General features: G+C 44.1%; 1 gene segment (V, D, J or C); it reads right to left on the reverse strand.

Moving 5' to 3' along the window:
• LOC132402583 (Ig kappa chain V-IV region S107B-like) overlaps positions 1–18,235 on the reverse strand; it is a 40,759-nt gene extending 22,524 nt beyond the window's left edge. The window contains 1 exon segment of the V gene segment in view: positions 18,111–18,235. Within this exon segment, the coding sequence occupies positions 18,111–18,159 (49 nt within the window).
• Positions 18,236–26,036: the final 7,801 nt, after the last annotated feature.

Genomic DNA, 26,036 nt, shown 5'->3' on the forward strand with positions numbered 1-26,036 from the left:
AGTAAATGAGCTCTCCCATCTGTCCTGACTAAGAAGTGCTGTAACATTTTCCATGACTAGTAATGTTACCCTAGTAATGATCTCTCTCGCTGTCACGTCTAAAGCAACAGAACCCCAGAACTCTGAGTTGCCAGTCCTGCCCCTCCTGCAACAATCTCACTAATGGCCACAATATCACAATTCTACACATTGATCCATGCCCTGAGCTCATCTACCTTTCCTACAATACTCCTTGCATTGGAAGATGAGCAGCTCAAAACATTAGTCCCACCATGCTTGAAAATTTGACTCCTTACTTTGTATGAAAGCTTCATGATATCATTCTCCACAATAACTCCACTATCTGTCCTGGCAGTCTGGTCTCCAGACACTTGCAATTCTAGTTTGGATTCAAAACTGGCCAGAGTAGACATGGGAGTGGTGAAGGGCTGTTACTCTGCTTGTTACTGTGACTAGTGGTTTCTGAAAGGAACCATATTGGGATCTGCTTTTTTATGTTGTTAGTTGAAGATTTATGTGGGCTAATGTATTAGTTTGCAGATGACACAAAAATAGAAATGTGTGGCATTGTGGGTTTTTTAAAAGTGTGTCAATGTGTACTGAGGAATCCATGTTGCAGATCTGGGCTGAAGATTGGGAAGAAAAATTAATCTGTATTAGTATAAAGAGCTACAATTTGGGAGGTTAAATACACGTGACAGTATACAATAACTGGATGGACTATTTGGAGCATTCGTATATCGGGGGATCTTGTGGTACAAATCAATTGTTAACTGAAAGTGACAATGCAGCCCTGATGAATGATCTCAGCTGGAAACATTGACTCTTTATTCCTCTCCATAGATGCTGCCTGACCTGCCAAGTCCCTCCAGCATTGTCGATGTGTTTTTTCTCTGGAATTCCATTATCTGCAGAATCTCTTGTTTATGATTGCAAGTAAAGAATTCATATGCACAAGGAGTCATGTAGCAGCTGTGTAAAGTTCTGCTTTGGGAACAGTTCTTATACGGTTCTGGTTGCCCCATTACAAGGAGGTTGTGGAGCCTTTGGAGAGAAGGCAGAAGAGGTTCATCACAATGTGGCCTGGATTACAGTGGTTTAGTTACAGAATAAGGGGACTTTGGACAGACTTGTATTGCTTTCTCCAGAAAATCGAAGGCTAAGCTGCGATTCTAAAGTCATATCAAACATAGAAAGAGGAGATAGAGAAACACAAGGAATTTTGCAGACCAGAGACACGAGAAAGCCTGAAGATGCTGGAATTGAACAGCATATGAAATGCTGAAGGAACTCAGCAGGTCAGGTGGTGTAATAAAATGTTGGGGGAGGGGAAGGAAGATGTAGAATGTGAGAGGTGAAGCCAGCTGTGTGGGGAAGATAAGTCAGGTGAAGAAAGAATCTGATATGAGAGGAGAGTGGACCATAGAGTGAAATTCAGAAGAATGAGCGATGACTTCATTGAAACCTATTGAATGTTGCAAAGCGTCAAAAGAGTAAATGTGGAGAGGATGTTTCAGAAAGTTGGAGAGTCTAAAATCAGAGTCTAAATCTAAGAGTGTTGTGAACAAAGCAGATGATCTTGGAGCATGGATCAGTACTTGGAGATATGATGTGGTGGTCATTACAGAGACTTTGACGGCTCAGGGGCAGGAATGGTTACTTCAAGTGCCGGGTTTTAGATGTTTCAGGAAGGACAAGGAAGGAGGTAAAAGAGGTGAGGGTGTGGGACTTTTGATCAGAGATAGTGTCACGGCTGCAGACAAGTTGGACGCCATGGAGGGATTGTCTACGGAGTCTCTGTGGGTGGAGGTTAGGAACAGGAAGGGGTCAATAACTTTACTGGGTGTTTTTTATTGGCCACTCAATAGCAACAGGGATATCAAGGAGCAGATAGGGAAACAGATCCTGGAAAGGTGTAATAATAACAGGGTTGTCGTGGCAGGAGATTTTAATTTCCCAAATATCGATTGGCATCTCCCTAGAGCAAGGGATTTAGATGAGGTGAAGTTTGTTAGGTGTTCAGGAAGGTTTCTTGACACAGTATGTAGATAAGCCTACAAGAGGAGAGGCTGTGCTTGATCTGGTATTGGGAAATGAACCTGGTCAGGTATCAGATCTCTCAGTGGGAGAGCATTTTGGAGATAGTGTTCATAATTATCTCTCCTTTACAATAGCATTGGGGGGGGGGAGAGGGGGGAGAGGGGGAGAGGCGTACCGTGTATTGGTCTTCATCAATTGTGGAATTGAATTTAGGAGCCGAGAGGTAATGTTCCAGTTGTATAGGACCCTGGTCAGACCCCACTTGGGGTACTGTGCTCAGTTCTGGTTGCCTCACTACAGGAAACATGTGGAAGCCATAGAAAGGGTGCAGAGGAGATTTACAAGAATGTTACCTGGATTGGGGAGCATGCCTTATGAAAACAGTTAGAGTTAACTCAGTCTTTTCTCCCTGGAGCGATGGAGGATGAGAGGTAACCTGATAGTGTCATGGTCCAGATCGGTTCCCTTTAAATTTAGTTAGGTTGCATTATGATCCAGACCATTGACACTTTGTTCCCTTCTAATCCCGTTTCACATGTCCCTTGAGCTTGGCCATTAAAGTAATTTACTCTCGACCTGAACCAGCAGCTTATAAGCCCCGTGGCTTTAGCCGTTCAGTGCGAGAGTGTTAAGAAGACTTCGCAAGTCGCCGTCGCTGCCACAAGCCAGAGTTATCCAGCCCCGCATCGGAGTGCCGGCAATTGGCCTTCCTTCACCAGAGTAGCCCAGGCAAGGTCAACTGCCAGGGGTGAATTGAAGGCGGAGTCCTGGCTCAATGTCCATGTCTAGTTCCGTGTCTATCTCTCTCTCGAAGAGTCCCAGCTTGGTGCCTGACTTGAGGCGGAGTCCTGGCTCGGTGTATGTAGTCCAAGTGTCCATGTCCTTGGCTGTGGCAATCCATTGTGTCCACATCTCTGGTTGCGGTGATCCATGATGTCCATGTTCTGGCAGCGGTGGTTCAAGGCCTCAGTTTCCAGGCCCAAGGTCCGCAGTGATCCAAGTTCTCTGTCTCCAAGTCCAAGGTCCGTGGCGGTCACAGACATGGCCATGGCGATCAGAGTTCCCAGTTTGCAGGTCTGCTATCCGCTGCGGTCCCAGTCCTTAGTCTCCTAGTCTGATGTTCGTGTTCCCCTTGTCCTCCTCGATTTCCCGGTTCTCTGTGTAGCGAGCAATAAATGCTATTTTATTGAACTTGAGAGAGAGGCGTTTGTGTCCTGCTTGTGGGTCCTCTCCCAGCGCCCTCACCCCCACCTTGTAACAGATAGAGGTATATAAGATGATAGGCATTGATCATGTGGATAGTCAGAAGCTTTTTCCCAGGGCTAAAATGGTTGCCACAAGAGGGCACAGGTTTAAGGTGCTGGGGGAGTAATTACAAATGAGACGTCAGGGGTAAGTTTTTTACGCAGAGTGTGGTGACTGTATGGAACGGGCTGCTGACAACAGTGATGGAGGCAGATGCAATATGGTCTTTTAAGAGATGTTTAGTTAGGTGCATGGAGCTTAGTAAAATAGAAGTAAGCCTAGTGATTTCTAAGGCAGGGATAGGTTCGGCACAACTTTGTGGGCCTGTATTGTGCTGCAGGTTTTCTGTGTTTCTCTATAAAGAAATAGCAGTAAATAATGAGGATGAAATAACAAATAAAGAGTTCTTAAATGTGTAACTCTCGCTTCGGCTAGCAGCTTAATATAGGGGGGTGATAGCCACTGCCCAGCCAAACTTAAAATCTTCTTTGGGTGGATGCTGCGTGATGTGTCCCCTATTACGAATCAATACCCCTAAAGAACAAAAGATACACACTATGCGGTTAAATGATTAAGCTTTATAATTCTTACTTTGACTCTTCGGTTAGTACAGAAATGAAAAAAGAAATCAAAAAAAGAAAAAAAGGGCCCTATCTTATTAAACAGTCTGTTGCGCAATATTGGAGCTCACAAATACAAGGAGGTCCTCCATTGACCTCCTCTGATCATCACTATCCTTCAGACCCTCGCTCCAAGTCCACCCCATCCGGCGGTCTACCAACTCCCTCCATTTGCGTCTTCTCTCCTTATCTCTCCCCAGCCAAAGACCACTTAAATCTCTCTTCCAGCTCACAAGAAAGGACAACAGCATTCCTAACCTTGTTATCTCTAGTCATAACCCAAACATTGCTGCTACAGAGAAACCATTACATTTTCAGTGAAACCTTACAGCATGTTACACAGCAGTAATACCCTACAGCATGTTACAAATATTTGTTGTTATATCCTAAGAAAGTAGAAATGCTGTTGTGCTTTCTTCACAATTATATTTATATAATGGGTCCAGGACAGGTCCTCAGAGATGGTGACTCCCTGGAATTTAAATTTACTGACACACCACCTCTGATCCCCCGCTGATTACTGGCTTATGGACCTCTGGTTTCCCTCGCCTGAAGCCAGTTGCTTGGTGTTATTGACATAGAGTGAGAAGTGCAGGGTAGGTAGGCATTAATGTGACATCATAGTGAGAGGTCAAGGGTTCATCTTTATTATACAAGAAGTCCATTCAATAATTTTATAATAGAACAAAAATTGTGCTGCATATTTTTATCCCTAATATCTTTTTCCCATTAGAATTGGGGAGAACATAACTATGTCCAGGGTAGTAGGGGTTTTTGATGATGTAGTCTGCTTTCCCAAGGTACTGAGAAGTGTATGGAGGGAGGGTGGATTAGGCTATGGACTGGGTTGTATTCACAATTCTGTAATTTTAATGCAGTCTTGGGCAGAGCAGTTGTGATACGAGTCTGTGATGCATCGAGATAGACTGCTCTCTGTATAAAAATTAGTGAGGGTCTTTGGGAATATATTAGATTTCCTTAGACTTTCTGAGGAGGAAGACATGATGGTGTGCCACCTTCAACATAACGACTACATGGTTGTTTCAGACAGGCCTCTCGGAACTTGGAGCTAACCGCCATCTTCACCTTGGCACCATTGATTCATGTGGGGACGTACACTCAAGTGCTTCCTCGATCACCAGCTCTTTTGCTTTACTGACACTGAGTAAAGGTTCAGTGTTCAGTATATTTTTAAATCTTCCAGGTTGGTTTCAGACCACGATATTATGTCAAGAGAATACATTAATATGATTGCCTTTGTTATATTTTTAATGATGAGCTCTGTTCAGCAGATTTTCTTAAGCCTTGAAGTAAATTATGTTGAAAGTTTTCCCTTTAACAGAGTTTGATCTTTTTCTTTTCTTGTTTATATTCCAGATTGTTACAGTATATTCATCCATCAGTGTATTGTATCCTAGCTTGATTCTAGTAGCTGGATTACACCTCTCTTTATGTTTAATGTTCTGTACTTATCTAGTCCAACAATCATGTTTATATCTTTAGAAATTATTGTGAATTTTTTTCTTCTGTATTTACAATTTGTTGCCTTTTACTCACTAGGTGTTCACTCTGTTGGTGTGGTCATTCATTGATCCTATTATGGTTATTGGATTTATTGAGTATGCCCATGAGAAGATGAATCTCAGGGTTGAATATGGTGACATATGTGTACTTTGATAATAAATTTACCTTGATCTCTGATCTTTGAACTTTGGGATTTTGGTATTGAAGTTACATCTGTGTTCAAGAAATAGATGTAGGTGTCTTTATTACCCTGATATTCCATAAAGGGTATCTAGTGTGGATTTGTTTTGGCAGTAGGTGAATTGCAGTGGCTGAGTTTGTCTGGGAAGTTGGAGTTGATGTGTGTAATGACCAGCCTCTAGAAGCTGCCACCAAATTCATAGTTCCCTTAGCATGTCATTGCCCACTTCTACCTCCTACTCAGAATCCACAAACTGGACTGTATGCCTATTGTCTCTTCTTGTTCCTGCCCCACTAAACTTGTGTCCTCACACCTTGATCCTATTCTATTCCCCCTTGGTCCAATCCCTTTCCTCCTACATCTGCAGCACTTCTCATGTTTGCAATCTCAGTGACTTTCAAATCCCTGGCTCTGACAACCTCATTTTCACCATGGATGTTCAGTCCCTATACAGTACTACCACCCATTAAAAAGGCCTCAAACCTTTCTGTTACTTTTTTGACAAAAGAACCAATCAATTCCCCTCCAACACCATCCTCCTCCGTCTGGCAGAAATGCTCCTCATTCTCTACCAATTTTCCTTCGACCTCCCACTTTCTCCAAATTCAAGAAGTAGCCATGGGCACCCAAATGGGCCCCAGGTATGCTTGCCACTTTGTTGACTACATCGAACAATCCATGTTCTGAGCCTTCCCTAGCAATACTCCCCAACCCTTCTGCTAAATTGAGGACTGTATTGGTGCTGCTTCAAGTCTGCATGCTGAGCTGATGAGTTTCATCAAATTAGCCACTAATTTCCACCCTGCCTTAAATTCACGGCCTATCACTGACACCTTCTTCCTCTTTCTCAATATCCCTGTCTCCATCTTTGGAGAAAAACTGTCAACTAATACCTCTTAGAAACCTTCCAATTCCATTGGTTATCTTGACTGTGCTATCTCCTGTAAAAGTACTATTCTCTTTCCTCTTCTTTCACCTCTGCCACATTATACAATAGACATTAAGTGCAGGAGTAGGCCATTCGGCCCTTCGAGCCAGCACCACCATTTAATGTGATCATGGCTGATCATCCACAATCAGTACCCCATTCCTGCCTTCTCCCCATATCCCTTGACTCCGCTATCTTTAAGAGCTCTATCTAACGCTTTCTTGAAAACATCCAGAGAATTGGCCTCCACTGCCTTCTGAGGCAGAGCATTCCATAGATGCACAACTTTCTGGGTGAAAAAGTTTTTCTGAACTCCGTTCTGAATGGCCTACCCCTTATTCATAAACTGTGGCCTCTGGTTCTGGACTCCCCCAACATAGGGAACATGTTTTCTGCCTGGAGCATGTCCAATCCCTTAATAATCTTATTTGTTTCAATCAGATCCCCTCTCATCCTTCTAAATTCCAATGTATACAAACCCAGTCGCTCCAATCTTTCAAAATATGATGGTACCGCCATCCCAGGAATTAACCTCGTGAACCTACGCTACACTCCCTCAATAGCAAGAATGTTATTCCTCAAATTTAGAGACCAAAACTGAACACAATATTCCAGGTGTGGTCTCCCCAGGGCCCTGTACAACTGCAGAAGGACCTCTTTGCTCCTATACTCAACTCCCCTTGTTATGAAGGCCAACATGCCACTAGCTTTCTTCACTGCCTGCTGTACCTGCATGCATACTTTCAGTGACTGATGAACAAGAACTCCTGGATCTCATTGTACTTCCCCTTTTCCTAACTTGACACCATTCAGATAGTAATCTGCCTTCCTGTTCTTGCCACCAAAGTGGATAACCTCACATTTATCCACATTAAACTGCATCTGCCATGCATCTGCCCACTCACCCAACCTGTCCAAGTCATCCTGCATTCTCCTAACATCCTCCTCACATTTCACACTGTCATCCAGCTTTGTGTCATCTGTTCCCAGGACTCAGCTTACCATTCAGGACATCAGAGATGTCTTCCTTCTTCAAAGAAAGGGGTTTTCTTCTTCCACTGTTGATGCTGCCATCACCCACGCCTGGTCCAGTTCCCAAAAATCCATGCTTTTTCCATCTTCCCACCAGCTTAGCAGTTCCTCTTGTCCTTGCCTGCCACCCCATCAGTCTCCACATCCAACAGATCACCTTCTGTAACTACTGTCATGTCCCAACAGATCATCTACTAAACATTTCTTTACCACCTCCCAGCCCCCTACTTACCACAAGGATCACACCATCTGAGATTCCCTTGTCCATTTGTCCCTCCTCATTAATCTCCTTTCAAGCACTTGTATCTGCAAGCAGCCTGTGATACACCTGCCCATTCACCTTCTTCCTCTGTCACCAACAGATTGTTTGTCCATAAAAATACAGGCACTTGCTGCCCTGATGGTAATTATGTCAGCAGTTCCCAATATATTCATTAAATACTTGCTAACTGCTGAGAGATTTAGGCAGCTCCAATTTATAATCTCACATTTACTAATGAGTACCAAGAAAAGGTTTCATCTCCATTCATCTTTATCCACCTCTTCACACCGAAAGGAGGCTCATTGGGTATAATGTTGTAAAAGTAGCACAATGTGGTCTCAGCAGAACAAGGCATTTCTCATTACAGCTGCTATCAAGGTTCTCTCGGACCTGTTAGTCATACTCATCCATTACTGACAGTTTATTCAAGCCATAAAGAACACCATTTTAAACCAGTTTGAAAATGAGAGAAAGAGTCCCTCATCATCAGGGATGACCGTGGATGCTGTGTACTAGTGTCAAAGTCAATACGTAAGCCAAGGCAGTATCATATGGAGAGCAAGTTGTTGTCCATGCAGCAGGCTCCCCTTCTCCATTCATCTGATGAACTTAAAGGAATGGCAGAGACTAATACAGATTGACATCAACATCATTGCAGGAGTTGCCAGTCAGCGTTGAACTCAACAGAGAACTGCCTTTGGGAATCCAGCTCCGTATTTTTCCTTCGAGGTTTACTCCCAGTGCTGACCATGGCTGACGAGCCACATTTGCCCAAAGTGACAGGTTTTAAGGTGCTAGTAACCCACCTGTGCCCCTTCTCCTGTCAGTAGAAATGGTTTCTCCGTGCTCAGTAGCTAAGCCACACATGAAGGACAGGAGCTGGACTTGGTAGCCAGAGGATATTTGAGGCACAAGCCATTAGGAGAATTTAACAGGTAGTGGGAGTTTGTCCCCGTTATAACCCTCAGCTATAGTAACCTTAAGGAATTATAGATGGTAAAAGTGAACTTTCTGGATTTGTGTAATGGGGACAATGCACTTTTCAGTATTGTTGGAGAGACAGAAGAAATTTTGGTCATCAGACACTGAATGCAGGGGGAATTCAGGAAGTCCAGCTGCATCTCTGGAGGGTAAAAAACAGTTAGTATTTTGGACGGAGACCCTTCATTAAGCCTGGAAAGAGGCTAAAATAAGATGGTGAGTAGGGAGGAAGGAATATGAGCTGGCAGGTGATTGGTTCCCAGGTGAGGAGGAAAATAGGTGAGTGGCAAAAGGAGATGAGGCAAGTAGCTGGATAGGGATAGGTAGTAGAGGTAAAATATGTAGGATCTGATAGGAAAGGGCAGTGGACCATGGAAGAAAGGGAAGCAGCAGGGGCCTCATTGGGAGGAGAAAATAGGCTGACAAATGGCAGACATGTGATGTTGCACTTTGGGAGGACAAACCAGGGCTGGACTAATACCGTGAACAGTAGGGCACAGAGGGATGAGGTAGAACAGAAGGATTTGGAAATACAAGTCCATAAATTCTTGAAAGTGAATTCTCAGATAGTATCGTAAAGAGAGCTATTAGCACATTGTCTGTTCATAAATCAGAGTATAGGGTACAATAGGGATATTATGTTGAAATTTTGTAAGACATTGTGGAGGCTGAATTTGGAGAATTGAGTGCAATGCCTACCTACTCTGGTTACCTGCCTGCAGGAAAGATATCAATAAGATTGTAAGGCTGCAGAGAAAATTTATAAAGGTACTTGAGGATCTGAGTTATAGTGAAAGATTGAACCATTTCAGATTCTTTTTTCACTGGAGTGTGGGAGAATGGGGAGATTGGATAGAGGCATACAGACTTATGAGGGGGATAGGTAGGGTGAATGCATGCAAGCCTTTTCACTTCAGGTTGACTGTATCTGGAAGGAGAGGTCACAGGTTTGGAGTGAAAGGTGAAACATTGCAGGGGAACTTGAGAGGAGAATTCTTCACTCAGAGGGTGGTGACTGTATGGAACGAGCTGTCAGTGAAAGTGGTGGATATGGGTTCAATTGTAACATTTAAGGGAAGTTTGAATATGTCCGTGGATGACGGTTATGGAGGGATATGGTCCAGGTGCAAGTAAATGGGGCTAGGTAGAAGATCAGGTTGAGATGGAATAGATGGGCGGAACAGCCTGCTTCTCTGCTGTAGTACTCTGTGATCCTATGACCCTTAAACATAAAATGCATGAAGAAGATGTGGTCATTTGAATTTATTAGATATTTTGAGATTTTTCTTCAACCATTTCCAACTTCTGTAGTTTGATCATTGTAACTTGCACTGCCAGTGTTCCCTCCTTACTCAATATATCTGCAAACCTGTGTGAGCATCATCAGGTTTTCCTGTGTGAACCTTGAACTCAGTTTCTCTCCACTCTGTTGCTCTCAGTCCTGCTGAATGCTTGGAGTGTTTTGGCCTTTCTTTCAGAACTGCAGCTGCTGCAGGATTTTGCTATATATGCAACTCCTCATTTCTGCATCTGGTCACTAAAATACATCTGAGGCCCCTGAGGTTTACCTCCTTACATACATTGCTGATATTGGACACTTTCTCTCTCTTTAGTTTCTTTGCCCATCTTTCAAATTTAAGAACATAGAAACATAGAAAACCTACAGCACAATAGAGGCCCTTTGGCCCACAAAGTTGTGCCAAACATATCCCTACCTTAGAAATTACTAGGCTTGCCTATAGCCCTCTATTTTTCTAAGCTTCATGTACTTATGGAAAAGTCTCTTAAAAGACCCTATTGTATCCATCTCCACCACCGTTGCCGACAGCCCATTCCACTCACTCACCACTCTGCGGAAAAATAAAACTTACACTGAAATCCATATACACTACATCTACTGCTCTTCCTTCATCAATGTTTAGTCACATCCTCAAAATGCAATCAGGCTTGTAAGGCACAACCAGCCCTTGACAAAGCTATGTTGACTATTCCTAATCATATTATGCCTCTCCAAATGTTCATAAATCCTCCTTCTCAGGATCTTCTCCATCAACTTATCAACCACTGAAGTAAGACTCACTGGTCTACAATTTCCTGGGATATCTCTACACCCTTTTCTGAATAAAGCAACAACATCCGCAACCCTCCCATCCTCAGGAACTATTCCTGTCCCCATTGATGATTCAAAGGTCATCGCCAGAGGCTCAGCAATCTCTTCCCTCACCTCCCACAATAACCTGGGGAACATCTCATCCAGTCCTGGCAACTTATCCAACTTGATGCTTTACAAAAGCTCCAGCACATCCTCTTTCTTAATATCTACATGCTCAATCTTTTCAGTCTGCTGCAGGTCATCAGTACAATCACTAAGGTCCTTTTCCATAGTGAATACTAAAGTAAAGTATTCATTAAGTATCTCTGCTGTTTCCTCCAGTTCCATACACACTTTCCCACTGTCACACTTGATAGGTCCTATTCTTTCACGTCTTATCCACTTGCTCTTCACATACTTGTAGAATGCCTTGGGGTTTTCCTCAATCCTGCCTGCCAAGGCCTTCTTATGGCCCCTTCTGGCTCTCTTAATTTCCTTTTAAAGCTCCTTCCTGTTAGCCTTATAATCTTCTAGATCTCTAACATTACCTAGATCTCTGAACCTTTTGAAAGCTTTTCTTCTTGACGAGATTTATTACAGCCTTTGTACACCACGGTTCCTGTACCCTACTATAACTTCACTGTCTCATTGGAACTCCACACAAGTATCCCATGAATATCTGCCACATTTCTTCTGTACTTTTCCCTGAGAACATCTGTTCCCAATTTAAGCTTCCAATTTCCTACCTGATAGCCTCATAATTCCCTTTACTCCAATTAAACGCTTTTCTAACTTGTCTGTTCCTATCTCTCTCCAATGCTATTGTAAAGGAGATAGAATTATTATCACTATCCACAAAATGCTCTCCCACTGAGAGATCTGACACCTGACCAGGTTCACCTGACCACCTGACCCAATATCAAATCAAGTACAGTCTCTCCTCTTGTAGGCCTATCTACATATTGTGTCAAGAAACCTTCTTGAACACCTAACAAACTCCATCCCATCTAAATCCCTTGCTCTCGGGCAGTGATGTCAAACTCAAGGCCCGCGGGCCATATCCAGCCCGGCGTACAATTATATCCGGCCCACGAGATCATTTTAGATAGATCTATTATTTTAATTATTAATGGCCCGGTGATATGAAGCCTATGATTGTAAGTTAATACCAATCATAAAAATAATGCTTGCTCAGCAGTCTTCTTCATAAGAAATGGAATTTGTGAACTGAAACACTTTGTAGTTATAGCAGAGACTGAGATACATGAGAACAGGCTGAAAAAACGGAGCCAATGAAAGCTGCATTTGCACGCGCCCGACTGATCCGGCCCGCATGAAGCTGCATTTTGCTCAATCCAGCCCGTGACCTAAAATGAGTTTGACATCCCTGCTCTAGGGAGATGCCAATCAATATTTGGGAAATTAAAATCTCTCACCACAACAACTCTGTTATTATTACACCTTTCTAGGATCTGTTTCCCTATCTGCTCCTCTATCCCTGTTACTATTGGGCGGCCTTTAAAAAACACCCAGTAGAGTTATTGACCCCTTCCTGTTCCTAACTTCCACCCACAGAGACTTTGTAGACAATTCCTCCATGATGTTCAACTTTTCTGCAGCCGTGACACTATCTCTGATCAACAGTGCCACGCCCCCACATCTTTTGCCTCCCTCCCTGTCCTTTCTGAAACATGTAAAACCCAAACTTGAAGTAATGATTCCTGACCCTGAGCCAGCCAAGTCTCTGATATGGCCACAACATTATAGCTCCAAGTACTGATCGATGCTCTAAGCTCATCCGCTTTATTCACAATACTCCTTGCATTAAAATAGACACATCTCAAACTGTCAGTCTGTACGCGTCCCTTCTATCACCTGCCTCTCCACCCTCGGTCTCCAAGCCTTCTCTATTTGTGAGCCAACCACCTCTTCCCCAGTCTCTTCAGTTTGGTTCCCACCCCCCAACAATTCTAGTTTAAACTCTCCCCAGTAGCCTTAGCAAACCTCCCCACCAGGATTTTGGACGCCCTGGGATTCAAGTGCAACCCATCCTTTTTATACAAGTTACACCTGCCCCAAAGGAGGTCCCAGTGATCCAGAAATCGGAATCCCTGATCCCTGCTCCAATCCCTCAGCCATGCATTTATCCTCCACCTCATTCTATTCCTATGCTCACTGTCACGTGGCACAGGTAGTAATACCAAGATTAATACCTTTACAGTCCTGCTTCTCAACTTCCTTCCTAACTCCCTTAAGTCTGTTTTCAGGACCTCTTCCCTTTTCCTACCTATGTCGTTCATTCAGATATGTACCATGACCTCTGGCTGTTCTCCCTCCCACTTCAGGATATCGTGGACACGATCTGAAACATCCCAGACCCTGGCACCTGTGTGGCAAACTACCATCCAAGTTTCTTTCCTGCATCCACAGAATCACCTGTCTGACCCCCTAACTATCACTACTGCCAGTCTCTTCCTTTCCCTACCCATTCTTAGCCACGGAGCCAGACTCTTTGCCAGTAGTACAGTCTCTGTTGATTCCCCCAGGCAGGCTGTCCCACCCCAACAGTACTCAAACAGCAGTACTTATTGTTCAGGGGTACAGCCACAGGGATTCTCTCTAGTACCTGACTCTTCCCCTTCCCTCGCCTGATTGTTACCCACTTGTCTGTCTCCCGTGGCCCTGGGGTGAACACCTGCCTATAACTCATTTCTATCACCTTGACGCTCTCCCTGACCAGACGAAGGTCATCGAGCTGCAGCTCCAGTTCCCTAACTCGGTCCCTCAGGAGCTCCATCTCGATATATCGAATGCAGATATGGCCGTCTGGGAGGCTGAGCAACTCTAGGACTTCCCACATCTGACACCGAGCATGGATCACCGACCTGACACACATACTTCCTTTCCACAATTAACACAGGTAAACCTACTTCCCCTCGTCCCGTTACCGCCAAAGCCCGTTGAGCCGAAGCACTATCTCTCTGCTGCCCTATCACTCCGCAGCCCGCTGGATATGACTGTCTTCTTTTTCAACTTTCCCCGCTGTACTGGCTAACATCACGTGCCTGCGCTCTGGATATCCTTAGACATTCCATTCGCAGCCCCCTTGCTTAAATTTAATTTGCACCACAGAGGCAAAATTCAAAATGGCAAAGAATGCAGGACTGAACGTGTTGTATTTTAATATGCCTAGCATTCTGAATACAGTGAACAAACTCATGGCACAATTAGAGATTGATCAGTATGACGTTCTGGGCATCACTGAGTCATGGCTGAAAGAAGACCATAGTTGGGAGCTTAACATCAAAGGATATATTTTGTAACAAAAGGATGGGCAGATGGTGGCATGGCTCTGTGGGTAAGAGATGGAACTACATCTTTAGAAACAGGTGACATTGCCTCAAAGCATGCTGAATTTTTGTGGGTGGAGTTAAGTAACTGCAAGTTTGTAAAAACCATTATAGGAATAATATATGGTGGTATCCGTTAGACATGTGAGACCATGGATCTGTGCCTGGAATGGTTTCCAGGGCGCAGACCTGGGCAAAATTGTACAGAATACCAGCAGTTGCCCATGCAGCAAGTCTCCCCTCTCCATGCCACCGATGCTGCCCAAGGGAAGGGCAATGGCCAAAACAGCTTGGCACCGGTGACATCGCAGAAGTTGCCAGAACAAGGTTGAAGGCAACATTGGACTGCCTTAGGGACTCCAGCTCAGGACTTGTCCTCAGGATTTACTCCTGAAGCCTTTCCCATAAGTGGGTATGGCCGCAAGGCAGCGGAGGTTTGAAATCAGAGTTTTCTCTCTCTTAGATGGACTGCCTTCCCAGGCTGACGAACTCCATCTACCCGAAGCACTGGTTCTAAGGTGCCAGGACCTGCCTTCGTCTCTTTTCCTGTCAGTAGAAACAGTTCCGTCGGGCTTAGAGGCTAAGCCACACGAGAAGGCCAGGAGTTGGACTTGGTTATCAAGGTCTATTTGAGGCACATGCGCATGCACTACTTTTAGGTAGTGGGAGCTTGTCTCCACCTCCACTCCTCGGCTTGACAACCTATGTCGGGCCTATAATCTCGAGCATTGGAGTAGCTACTGACCTGGCTAAGATGGAAGTGGTTTGCCATTCTGGGCATCATTGACTTGTGGCTGAAAGTAGGCCATAGTTGGGAGCTCGAAAGGATAGGGAGAGGGTGGCATGGCTCTGTTGGTAAGAGATGGAATTACATCTTTAGAAACAGGTGACATTGCCTCAAAAAATGTTGAATCTTTGTGGGTGGAGTTAAGAAACTGCAAATGTGAAAAAACCATTATAGGAATAATATATAGTCATCCCAATAGTAGCCAAGATGTTGGGGTGATATTGCAAAGGGAGCTGGAGAAAGTATGTAATAAGAGTAATGACATAACTGAAATGGAGGACTTGAATATGCAAGTAGATTGGTGTCGGATCTCAAGAGAGGGAAATTGTTGAATGCTGATGAGATGGCTTTTTAGTGCATCTTGTGTTTGAGTCTACTCAGGGAAAGGTTATCATAGATTGGAAGTTGTGTAATAACCCAGATCTTATTAGGGAGCTTAATGTAAAGGAACACTTAGGAGGAGGTGATCTTAATATGAGTGAATTCATGCTGTAGTTTAAGAGGGAGAAGCATAAGTCACATGTATCAGTATCGCAATGGAATTAAAGAGAATCACAGGGGCATGAAAGAGGAGCTTGCCCAGGTGGATTGGAGGAGGTACTGCCAGGATGATAGCAGAACAGAGATGGCTGAAGTTTCTGGGGGTAGTTCACAAGGTGCAGGATAGATATGTTCCTCAGAGGAAGAAGTTCTCAAATGGCAGGGGTAGGCAACCATAACTGACAAGGGAAATTAAGTACTGCATAAAAGCCAGGGAAAGAGCATATGTATCAAAAGTGAGTGGGAAGTTGGACGGTTCATTGTAAAAGACACTCCCATTGTGCCAGAGGTCTGTGACTGTCAGGGAGCAAGAGAACTATTAGAAAGGAAATAGTACAAGGCAAACTCAAAGGTCTTAAGGTGGGTAAGTCAGCTGGACCAGATGGACTACATCCCAGAGTCCTGAAATAGGCTGTTGAAGAGATAACAGATGCATTGGTCATGATCTTTCAGAAATCACTTGATTCTGGCATGGTCCTGGCAGACTGGAAGATTGCAAATGCCTCTCCACTCTTTAAGAATGGAGGAAGGCTAAAGAAAAGAAATTTTAGGCCAATTAGTCTAACTTCAGTGGTTTAGGAATTGTTGAAGTCTATTATGATGTCTTCTATTAAGGTTTTGAAATACCTGGAGACTAATGATGAAATAAGTCAAAGTCAGCATGGTTTCTGTGAAGAGAAATCTTGCCTGACAAATCTGTTAGTTTTTTAAAGAAGTAACAAGCAGGGTGGGAGAAAGGAGAAGCAGCTGATGTCATTTACTTTGATTTTCAGAAGGCATTTGATAAGGTGCCGCACATGAGGCTGCTTAACAAGATAAAATCCTACGGCTTTACTACTGGCATGGATAGAGGAATGGCTGACAGGCAGGAGGCAGCGAGTGGGAATAAAAGAGGCCTTTTCTAGTTGGCTTCCAGTGACTAGTGGTGTTCCTCAGGAGTCAGTATTCAGACCGCTAATTCTCACATTGTAAACACAAAGTACACTGCAGATGCTGTGGTCAAATCAAGACGTACAAACAAGCTGGAATGCTGCCCGACCTGCTGAGTTCATCCAGCTTTTTGGTACGTCTTAATTCTCACATTTTTTGTCTATAATTTGTATAGTGGAATTGATGGCTTTCTGGAAAGTTTTCAGTTGATACAAAGATAGGTGGAGGGGTAGGTAGTGCCGAGGAAACAGTGCAATTGCAGCAGGACGTAGACAAGTTGGGAGGATGAGCAAAGAAGTGGCAGATACAATACAGTGCTGGGAAATGTATGACAATGCATATTGGTAAAAAGATTATTAGTGCACAATTATCTAAATGGAGAGAAGGTTCAAACATCAGAGGTGCAGAGGGACTTAGGAGTCCTCGTGCATGACTCCCAGAAATTTAATTCACAGGTTGAGTCTGTGTTAAAGAAGACAAATGCAATGTTGGCATTTATTTCAAGGGGCATAAAATATAAAAGCAAGGAGATAATGCTGAGCCTTTATAAGACACTGATCAGGCCACAGTTGAAGTATTGTCAACAGTTTTGGGCTTCACATCTCAGAAAGGATATGTTGTCATTGGCGAGAGTCCTGAGGAGGTTCACGAGAATGATATCGAGAATTAAAGGGTTAAGATATGGGGAGTGTTTGGCAGCTTTGGGCCTGGACTCACTGGGATTTAGAAGAATGAATGGGGATCTCGTAGAAACCTACTGAATGTTGAAAGGACTAGATTGGGGTCGATGTAGAGAGAATGTTTCCTTTGGTGGGTGTTTCCAGAACAAGAGGTCACAACCTCAAAATTGAGTGGTGACCTTAAAGAACACAGATAAGGAAGAATACTTTTAGCCAGAGAGTAGAGATTCTATCACAGACTGTGGTGGAGTCCAAGACCATGGGTATATTCAAGATGGAAGTTCCCAGTGTGTGCAATCAGAATTGAATTGAATTGGTTTTATTACTTACATCCTTCATATACATGAGAAGGAAAAATCTTTACATAACATCTCTGTCTAAATGTGCAATGTACAATTTACAGTAATTTGGAATAAATATTCTGTACAATAGGACAGTCAATATAACATGAATTAAGCAGTCTGATGGCCTGGTGCGAGAAGCTGTTCTGGAGCCTGTTAGTCCTGGCTGTTATGTTGCAGCACCATTTCACGGAAGGTAAAAGATGGAATAGCTTGTGGTTGTGGTGACTCGGGTCCCCAATGATCCTTCAGACCCTTTTTACACACCTGTCTTTTAAATCTCCTGAATAGTGGGAAGTTCACATCTACAAATGCATTGGGCTGTCCACACCACTCTTTGCAGACTCCTGGAATTGAGGGAAGTACAGTTCCCAATCTCTCCTTATGACACAAACCCCCAGGAACAGACAACATCCTGGTGGATCGTTTCTGCACTCTTTCTAGTTCAATAACATCCTTCCTATCACAGGATGATCAAAACTGTACACAGTACCACTGCCCACAACTGGTCAATTAAACTCAAAGGCAGATGAAACCAGTCTCAGACTGGGTGACCCCATTCTGGGAATTTACTCACCCACTGCACAGACGGAGAGGGTCAAGGTTGTGATTATCGCTGCAAACATTGCTTCTCACTTATTTTTCAAAAACTGAATTTCTACTCATTCAGACCTGATGTTCCCCATCGGTATTTCACAAGTGACTGATTTCCTTTTGACTTCCCCATATGCTTATTTCTGCACAAAGACACGGGGTGTGAAGAGGAAGTGACGAGTGAAAGTAGGCAGCCCTGCAGAAACTGCTGAAACAATACCGACAAATTGCAGAGTAGCTGAATGTTTTTATCCAATTTTACATGTCTATCACTGAAACTCACTCCTTATGCCCATACACCATTATCAGATTCAAACATGAGAAATAAGGCTAGCACACTAAAGTACAACTGCAGATGCTGTGGATCAAAGAATATGTACACAATGCTGGAAGAACTCAGCAGGTCAGGCAGCATCCGTGAGAAAAGAGTAGCCAATGTTTCGAGTCGAGACCCGAATGGGGGGGAAGAGAGGGCTGAAGCCCAGTAATAGAGATAGGGGAGGGGGTAGGGCCTGGAGGCACCAGGTGGAAAGCCAGTCAGAGGAAAGATAGTGGAGGGGGAGGGGATAAGCATGAAAGAACTGTAGAGATAAAGAAGCAGAAAGTTGAATGGGGAGAGAGGCAGAGAGGGACCTGGGATAGGGGAAGGGGGACAGGGAGGGAATTACCAGAAATTGGAGAATTCAACGTTCATACCACCAGGCTGGAGGCTACCCAGACGTTAGATGAGGTGTTGCTCCTCCGGATCCAACCTATTATCCTCAACTTCGCAACTTATCCTCCGCAACTTCTGCCACCTTCAACAGTACCCCACCACCGAGCACATCTTTCCCTCCCCGCCCCTCTCAGCTTTTCGCAGGGATCGTTCCCTCCGCAACTACCTGGTCCACACGTCCCTCCACACAGATCTCCCACCCGGCACTTATCCCTGTAAGCGCAAATGCTACACCTTTCCCCACACCTCCCCCCTTACCACCATTCTGGGCCCCAGACAGTCCTTCCAGGTGAGGCAACACTTCACCTGCGAGTCTGCTGGAGTCGTCTATTGCATCCGGTGCTCTCGGTGTGGCCTCCTCTACATCGGCGAGACCCGACGCAGATTGGGGGACCGCTTCGTCGAGCACCTACACTCTGTCCGTCACAATATACAGGATCTCCTGGTTGCCACTCACTTCAACTCTGCCTCTGTCTAACAGACAGTACACTGCATATAATTAAAAGAGTTAGCTTTATAATTCTTAATTTACTGAAAGGGTTAATGAAGAAAAAAGAAAAAGGGTCCATTTTAGTGAAACATTCTAATGTGCACTAGTTGGAAATCACCGTTTCCCGTTTGCTGATCCCCGGGATTCATGGATCACGGACCCACTCAGGATCGATTTTTATGACCTCATCTCTCCGGCACCTTCTCCCTTCTCCCCCAACAAAGCCTCAAGCCCAATCTTAGTGTTCCTAACTGGAGAAACCTCCCTTAAGTCTGTCCATCCTAATTGGTTGGGATACAATTCTCCTAGCTCTTATCTTCAACAGTAACCAGACCAGCAGCATACACAGAACAGAGCAGCATAACAGAGAAAAATATGAACTTTATGAACCAGGGCATTACAGCTGTAAAGACAGGCCCAACACCAGGCAAAACAGATGTTTATCTGTATGACAGTATTACACTTACTGTTCAAAGTAAATTTATGATCTAAAGTATATATGGGTTTCCTCCGCTAGCCTGCAGGTCGCCCATGGGCAAGGTTGTGGGATGCACTGCCTGGGTCAGTGGTGCAGGCAGATACACGAGTGAAATTTAAGAGACTACTAGACAGGTATATGGAGGAATTTAAGGTGGGGGGTTATATGGGAGGCAGGGTTTGAAGGTTGGCACAACATTGTGGGCCGAAGGGCCTGCAATGCACTGTACTATTCTATTCTATTGGCCATTGCTGTCCTGAGAAAAGTCTTTAGCAGTCTACTCTGTCTATGCTTGCTATAAACTTATACACCTCTGTTAAGTCACTTCTCATCCTTCAAAGTTCAAAGTAAATTTATTAGATTTATTTCACAATATACAAACACAAGATATGTTTCCTTGTGGGCAGACTTAGTAAGTCCAAGAAACATATGGAATTAAATAATGAATGGCCATTCCCAACAGGACGAACAAACAGCCAAATGTGCAAAATATAACAAACTGCAAAGCAGATAGAAAATACAAATCATTATCATATTTTTTGGGACTGCCCTGTTATCAAAAACTATTGGACAGGGATACACAATGCTCTACAAGACATCTCTAAGTGTGAAATACCCTTGAAGAGTAAGACCATATATTTTGGATATATACCTCAAGAATGGTTGAAAAGAGATAAATATTTAATGAATATACTGTTGGTGGCTGGTAAAAAGACTCTTACAAGGAAATGGTTATCACAGGAGGGCCCAACTTTAAATGCATGGATGGAAATTACAATGGACAGTTACAAAATGGAGAAGATAACAGCATCTGGAACAATTTGATTCATACTGGGAAAAATGGTTTAACTACATAATGCCTCATAGGCCTGATTTTATTCTCACAAATCAATGAACCTGTTGTAAAAAAAAAGATCACTCCCTACTTGTACATAGTTCTTTCCTTTTGCTTGTTTTTTCTTTCCACTCTTTTCTATAAGAGTATACCTCAGATAAATACTTTGTGGAGATGTGTGATATATATGATTATATGATATATATGTACAATGTCTGAAATACATCTTATGGAAATGTTTGTTTGATGATGAACTTCAATAAAAATATATTACAAAAAAAATGAACAACAGAAATATTAATAATAAATAAATAATAAATATTGAGAACCTGAGATGAAGAGTCTTTGAAAGTGAGTCCATAGGTTATGGAAACATTTCAATGATGTGTTAAGTGAAGTTAACACCACTGATTCAGGAGCCTGATGATTGAGAGGTAATAACTGTTCCTGAATCTGGTAGTGTGGGACCCAAAGCTCTTGTACCTTCTCCCTGATTGCAGCAGTGAGAAGAGAGCCTGGCCTGGGTAGTGGTGGTCCCTGATGATGGATGCTGCTTTCCTGTGACAGTGCTCCATGCAGATGTTCTGAATGGTGGGGAGGGCTTTACCTGTGATGGACTGGGCCTAATCCATTACTCTTTGTTGGATTTCTGCAGGTAATGCAACACCTGACCTTTCACCCTTTGCTTCCCACTATCCAGCTCTCAGTCTTTCCGGACAAAGCAGTGAATCACTTCATGAGGTACCTCCTTTTGAGGATGTTCTTAATGGAGTGAAGGGTTGTGCCCATGATGGAGGTGACTGAGTCTGTAACTCTCTGCAGCATTTGTTGATCCTGTACACTGGAGCCTCCATACCAGACGATGATACAACCAAATAGAATGTTCTCCATGTACATCTGTAGAAATCTGCTGGAGTTTTTGATATATCAAACCTCCTCAAACTCTGAAGGAAGTAGAGCTGCAGAGGTGCCTTCTTTGTAATTACATCAATGTGTTGGGACCAGGAAAGAACCTCTCAGATGTTAACACCCAGGAACTTAAAATCCACCTACCTGAAATGGCTTGTTAGTTGGCAGTCTCCCAAAGCAGCGCCCGAGAGACCCGCTGTTCTTCAGGTGCATGTGTTTAGGGAGTAAACTCTCCAGTACCACCAATTCCATGGGATTGGGATGTCTCTCCCACACAAACTCCAGCTTCAGTAAATGCTGTGTGATTTGCTTCCATGTTACAATGTGACTTCTCTCTTCATCCCCCACTGAACAAAGACCCCGGCTCACACCGGTGTCAGGCACAAAATCCCACTCACCCAGCCTTCTTTCCTGACTGGATGTCTCACATTCCTCAGCCCTGTTATCGCTAACAATAATCCAAACACTGATTCTACAGTAAGACTATTGCATGAACTACCCTAAAATATGAGCAGTGAAACCTTTACCAGGGGTGTTACACTCCCCCCAACCAAAATAGTAATGCCCTCATGACTTTGAGGTAATCTATCACCCTTTCAGGAATAATACCAATCTTTAAAGGAACTTTATGATGTCTAGATCTCTGATCAGATGTAAATGGCAGTGACATATCTCACTTAGGCTTAGGCACAACACACTGTTCCCCCGGTGACATCGGCCAGCCCATCTGGGGGGTTCCTGACACTTTGAGACCTCCTTACCCCATTATCTCCTTCTTCAGTTTCCACTCCCTGGGATCTTTCCTCTCTCTGTCCATTATTCATGTCTCCTGACAACTCACATCCACTTGTCACTTGGCTGAGCTCAGCTTCATGCCCAGTTACTTTGAAGTCCAATCTACCACCATTGTCTGACCACAAACCTGCCTGCCCACCGCTAGTTCCTCTATTTCACATTCATCAGCGTGGAGAGGGTTAGGAATCTATTTGTCACTTATTGGGAAGTTTGCAAAGGGCAGCTTAACCACATCCCCATTTCCTCCACCTCTGAGTATCACATTCAATGGTTAGATCCGGTCCAGATCTTTCCGAGGCTGGTCCTTCTGTTCTTTCACGTCACAGCAGAGCTCTCTTATTAGGTGTAGGGTCCAAGTCAGGCTTTGGGTCAACATGTGCCTCTTGTCTCAGAGGTAGAAGATGGTTCTGATGGAGAATCTTGACAGGCCCATTCCCATCCTCTGGTTTCACCCAGAAAACTGGTACATTTGGCATTTGTTTCTCCACTACATAACATGTAGCCACCCAGTGATCAGCCAACTTGTGCTTCCCAGGTAACCCCAAGTCCTTTATGAGGACTCGGTCTCCAGGCATCCATTGGGAGAACCTATCCTTCTGATCATATCTGCTCTTATCTCCTTGATTTTGCTTGGTAGAGGAGATCTCGGCAAGTTCATAAGTCCTTTACAGATCCCTCCTCATATCAGACACATACTTCAGATAAGTCTTCTGTGGCAAATCTTCCTCGCCAAAACAGAGGTGAATGGGCAACCTTGCCTCATGCCCAAACATCAGATAATACAGTGAGTGTGCAATAACTTCATTCTGTGTACAGTTGTCACACTGGAGCAGATGCAAAATACGTTGAAAAAACTTGTTCTTCTTGTTAATCTCCAGGGTTCTGAGCATGTCGAGCAATGTCTGGTTGAACCTCTCAGCTGGGGATCACACTGAGGATTGTAAGGCGTAGTCCTGAACTTCTTGACTCCAAGCATGTTCAAGAACTCATGCATGAGCTGACTCTTGAAATCCCGTCCCTGATCACTATGTATCCGTCTGAGGAGGCTTGTGCATATCTGGTGTAATGATCTGTAATAACCAAGATATTCGCCGTGTTGCTGGAATCTGGCTCTACTGATCCATACACACCAGATCAAGTGGACCCACACACTGCAAATGGGATAATGGAGCAGCCCTCATAGGCAGAGCTTTCCTACACATTCATCAAATTCATGACTTGCAGTACTCTTAAATCTCTGGCTTCATTTGGGGCTAGTAGAACCAGTTTCTGACAAATCCATAGGTCTTGTCAACCCCCGAATGACCTGAATCATCATGAAATGACTCTAACACAATCCTCCGATACTTTTCAGGGAGTACCAACTGATACGTTGAGGACTGTCTGGGGGCGATGTGACCTGGTATAGGATCTGGTTCCTCAACTCCATTCTGGACCATTCTCTCTGTAGTAGACACACCACAGAGTATTTCATTTTGTCTGCTTGGGCCATGTCGCCTTTTGCAACTGCTGACCAAAGGTATTTATGCACGGGTCATCTCGCTGAATGGTGGCCACTTCCCTGGTACTCAATTCAGGCAACTGTTTTGTTTTCAGAGCAGTCAGGTTGCAGTAAGCTTGTGGAATGGCACCATTAGGAGCTCCCAAATGATCTACCGCTTGATTCTATCTTTGCCTTGCCTCTGACGTGCTCATGATGGAAAACTGCCACATGGCTTTGACTCCAGGGGCAGGAACACTCTCCCACTCTCTCTCCCTGTCCAGCCCTTCATGCACATGCTGGAACAATGCCTCAGCATCACTGTTCTGACTCCCCAGCCAGTACTTCAGGCTAACATCATCACTAAGTGGCTTTGGTATTAACCCAGATATAAGAACATATCGCCCAGGATCGGGTTGAGTAGCACTCTTCACTCCATCAGGGTGCAGTGACACCTGAGACAGAAAGGACAATAACAGCAGAGAGACGTAGGCTGGCCCGGGAAGCCCAGGCCTGCAACGCCAACTGTCTGGAAGGACTGTTTGGGGCCCTGAATGGTGGCAAGGGAGGAGCTTTAGGAGCAGGTGAGGCACTTGTCTTGTTTTCTGAGATAAGTTCCAGGAAGGAGATCAGTGGAGAAGCTTGAGTGGACAATGGAGTCACATAGAGAGCGATCCTTATCAAAAACATGGATCGTGAGGGGTTTTAGAAGGAAAGATATGTTTAAATAATAGAAAAACCTACAGCACAATAGAGGCCCTTTGGTCCACAATTCTGTGCCAATCATGTACTTAATTTGGAAATTATCTCGGGTTACCCAGAGCCCTCTATTTTTCTATTTAGGAGTCTCTTAAAAATCCCCATTGTATCCTCCTCCACCATTGACACCAGCAGCCCATTTCATGCACTCACCACTCTCCGCATAAAAAAAATTACCCCTGACGTCTCCTCTGTACCTACTTCCAAGCACCTTAAAACTGTGTCTTCTCATGATAGCCATTTCAGTCCTGGGAAAAAGCCTCTGACTATCCACAGAATCTGTAACTCTCATCGCCTTATACAACTCTGTCAGGTCACCTTTCATCCTCTGTCACTCCAAGGAGAAAAGGCCAAGTTCACTCAACCTATTCTCATACGGCATGCCCCCCAATCCAGGAAACATCCTTGTGATCCTCCTCTGCACCCTTTCTATAGTTTTCACATCCTCCCTGTAGTGAGGCGACCGGAACTGAGCACAGTACTCCAAGTGGGGTCTGGCCAGGCTGCAACATTACCTCTCGGCTCTTAAACTCAATCCCACGGTTGATGAATTTATTCTTTCTTAATCACAGAGTCAACCTGAGCAGCAGCTTGAGTGTCCTATGGATTCGTACCCCAAGATCCCTCTGATCCTTTAAACCGCCTAGAGTCTTACCATTAATACTATATTCTGCCATCATATTTGACCTACCAAAATTAACCACCTCACAGTTATCTCAGTGGAACTCCATCTGCCACTTCTCTGCCCAGTTTTGCATCCAATCGATGTTCCGCTGTAACCTCTGACACGTTCTTTAATAAAAGGAGTAAATCTCAGATGTTCTACAACAAGACATCTCATCCCGAACAGATCAACGGAGTCAGAGGAACTGAGAGAAGAGAATCGTATTTTTACAAGTGACCGGGTGGGTGGAGGCAAAGTCAAGATAGCTGTGAGTGTCAGTAGGTTTATAAAAGTAATCAGTAGATGGTCTGTTTCCAGAGATGGAGACAGAGAAATGAAGAACGGGTTCTCCTCATACGGCCTCACTAGGATTATATAAAGCTGCAACATTAATTCCTGACCCTTGAACTCAGTTCCTTGACTAATAATGGCAGGCATGTCAAATGCCTTCCATTTCAAGACAATAGCTTCTTGAAATTGGGTACACAGGTTGTGGTAAAGAAAAGTATTGTGCAGCATTATCCTGGATTCCTTCTTGAACAAAGGAACTACATTAGCAACTTGCCAGTCGCCCAGGGCCTCACCAGTGGCTGCAGAGAACAGAAAGATCTTGGTTCGTGTCACAACAATCCCGTCTCTTGCCTGTTCTGGGGACTAACTGTCTTTCAGAGACTTCTTCGTTATCTCAGAATGCCCCACTCAAATCTCATTCTGCTGCAAATTTTTCCTTGGTAAGTACTCATGCAACTTACTCATTTTAGAAAGACTGATTAGCAAACACCAC

The sequence above is a fragment of the Hypanus sabinus genome, chromosome 12 (assembly GCF_030144855.1).
Source record: "Hypanus sabinus isolate sHypSab1 chromosome 12, sHypSab1.hap1, whole genome shotgun sequence".
Classification (NCBI taxonomy): Eukaryota; Metazoa; Chordata; class Chondrichthyes; order Myliobatiformes; family Dasyatidae; genus Hypanus; species Hypanus sabinus.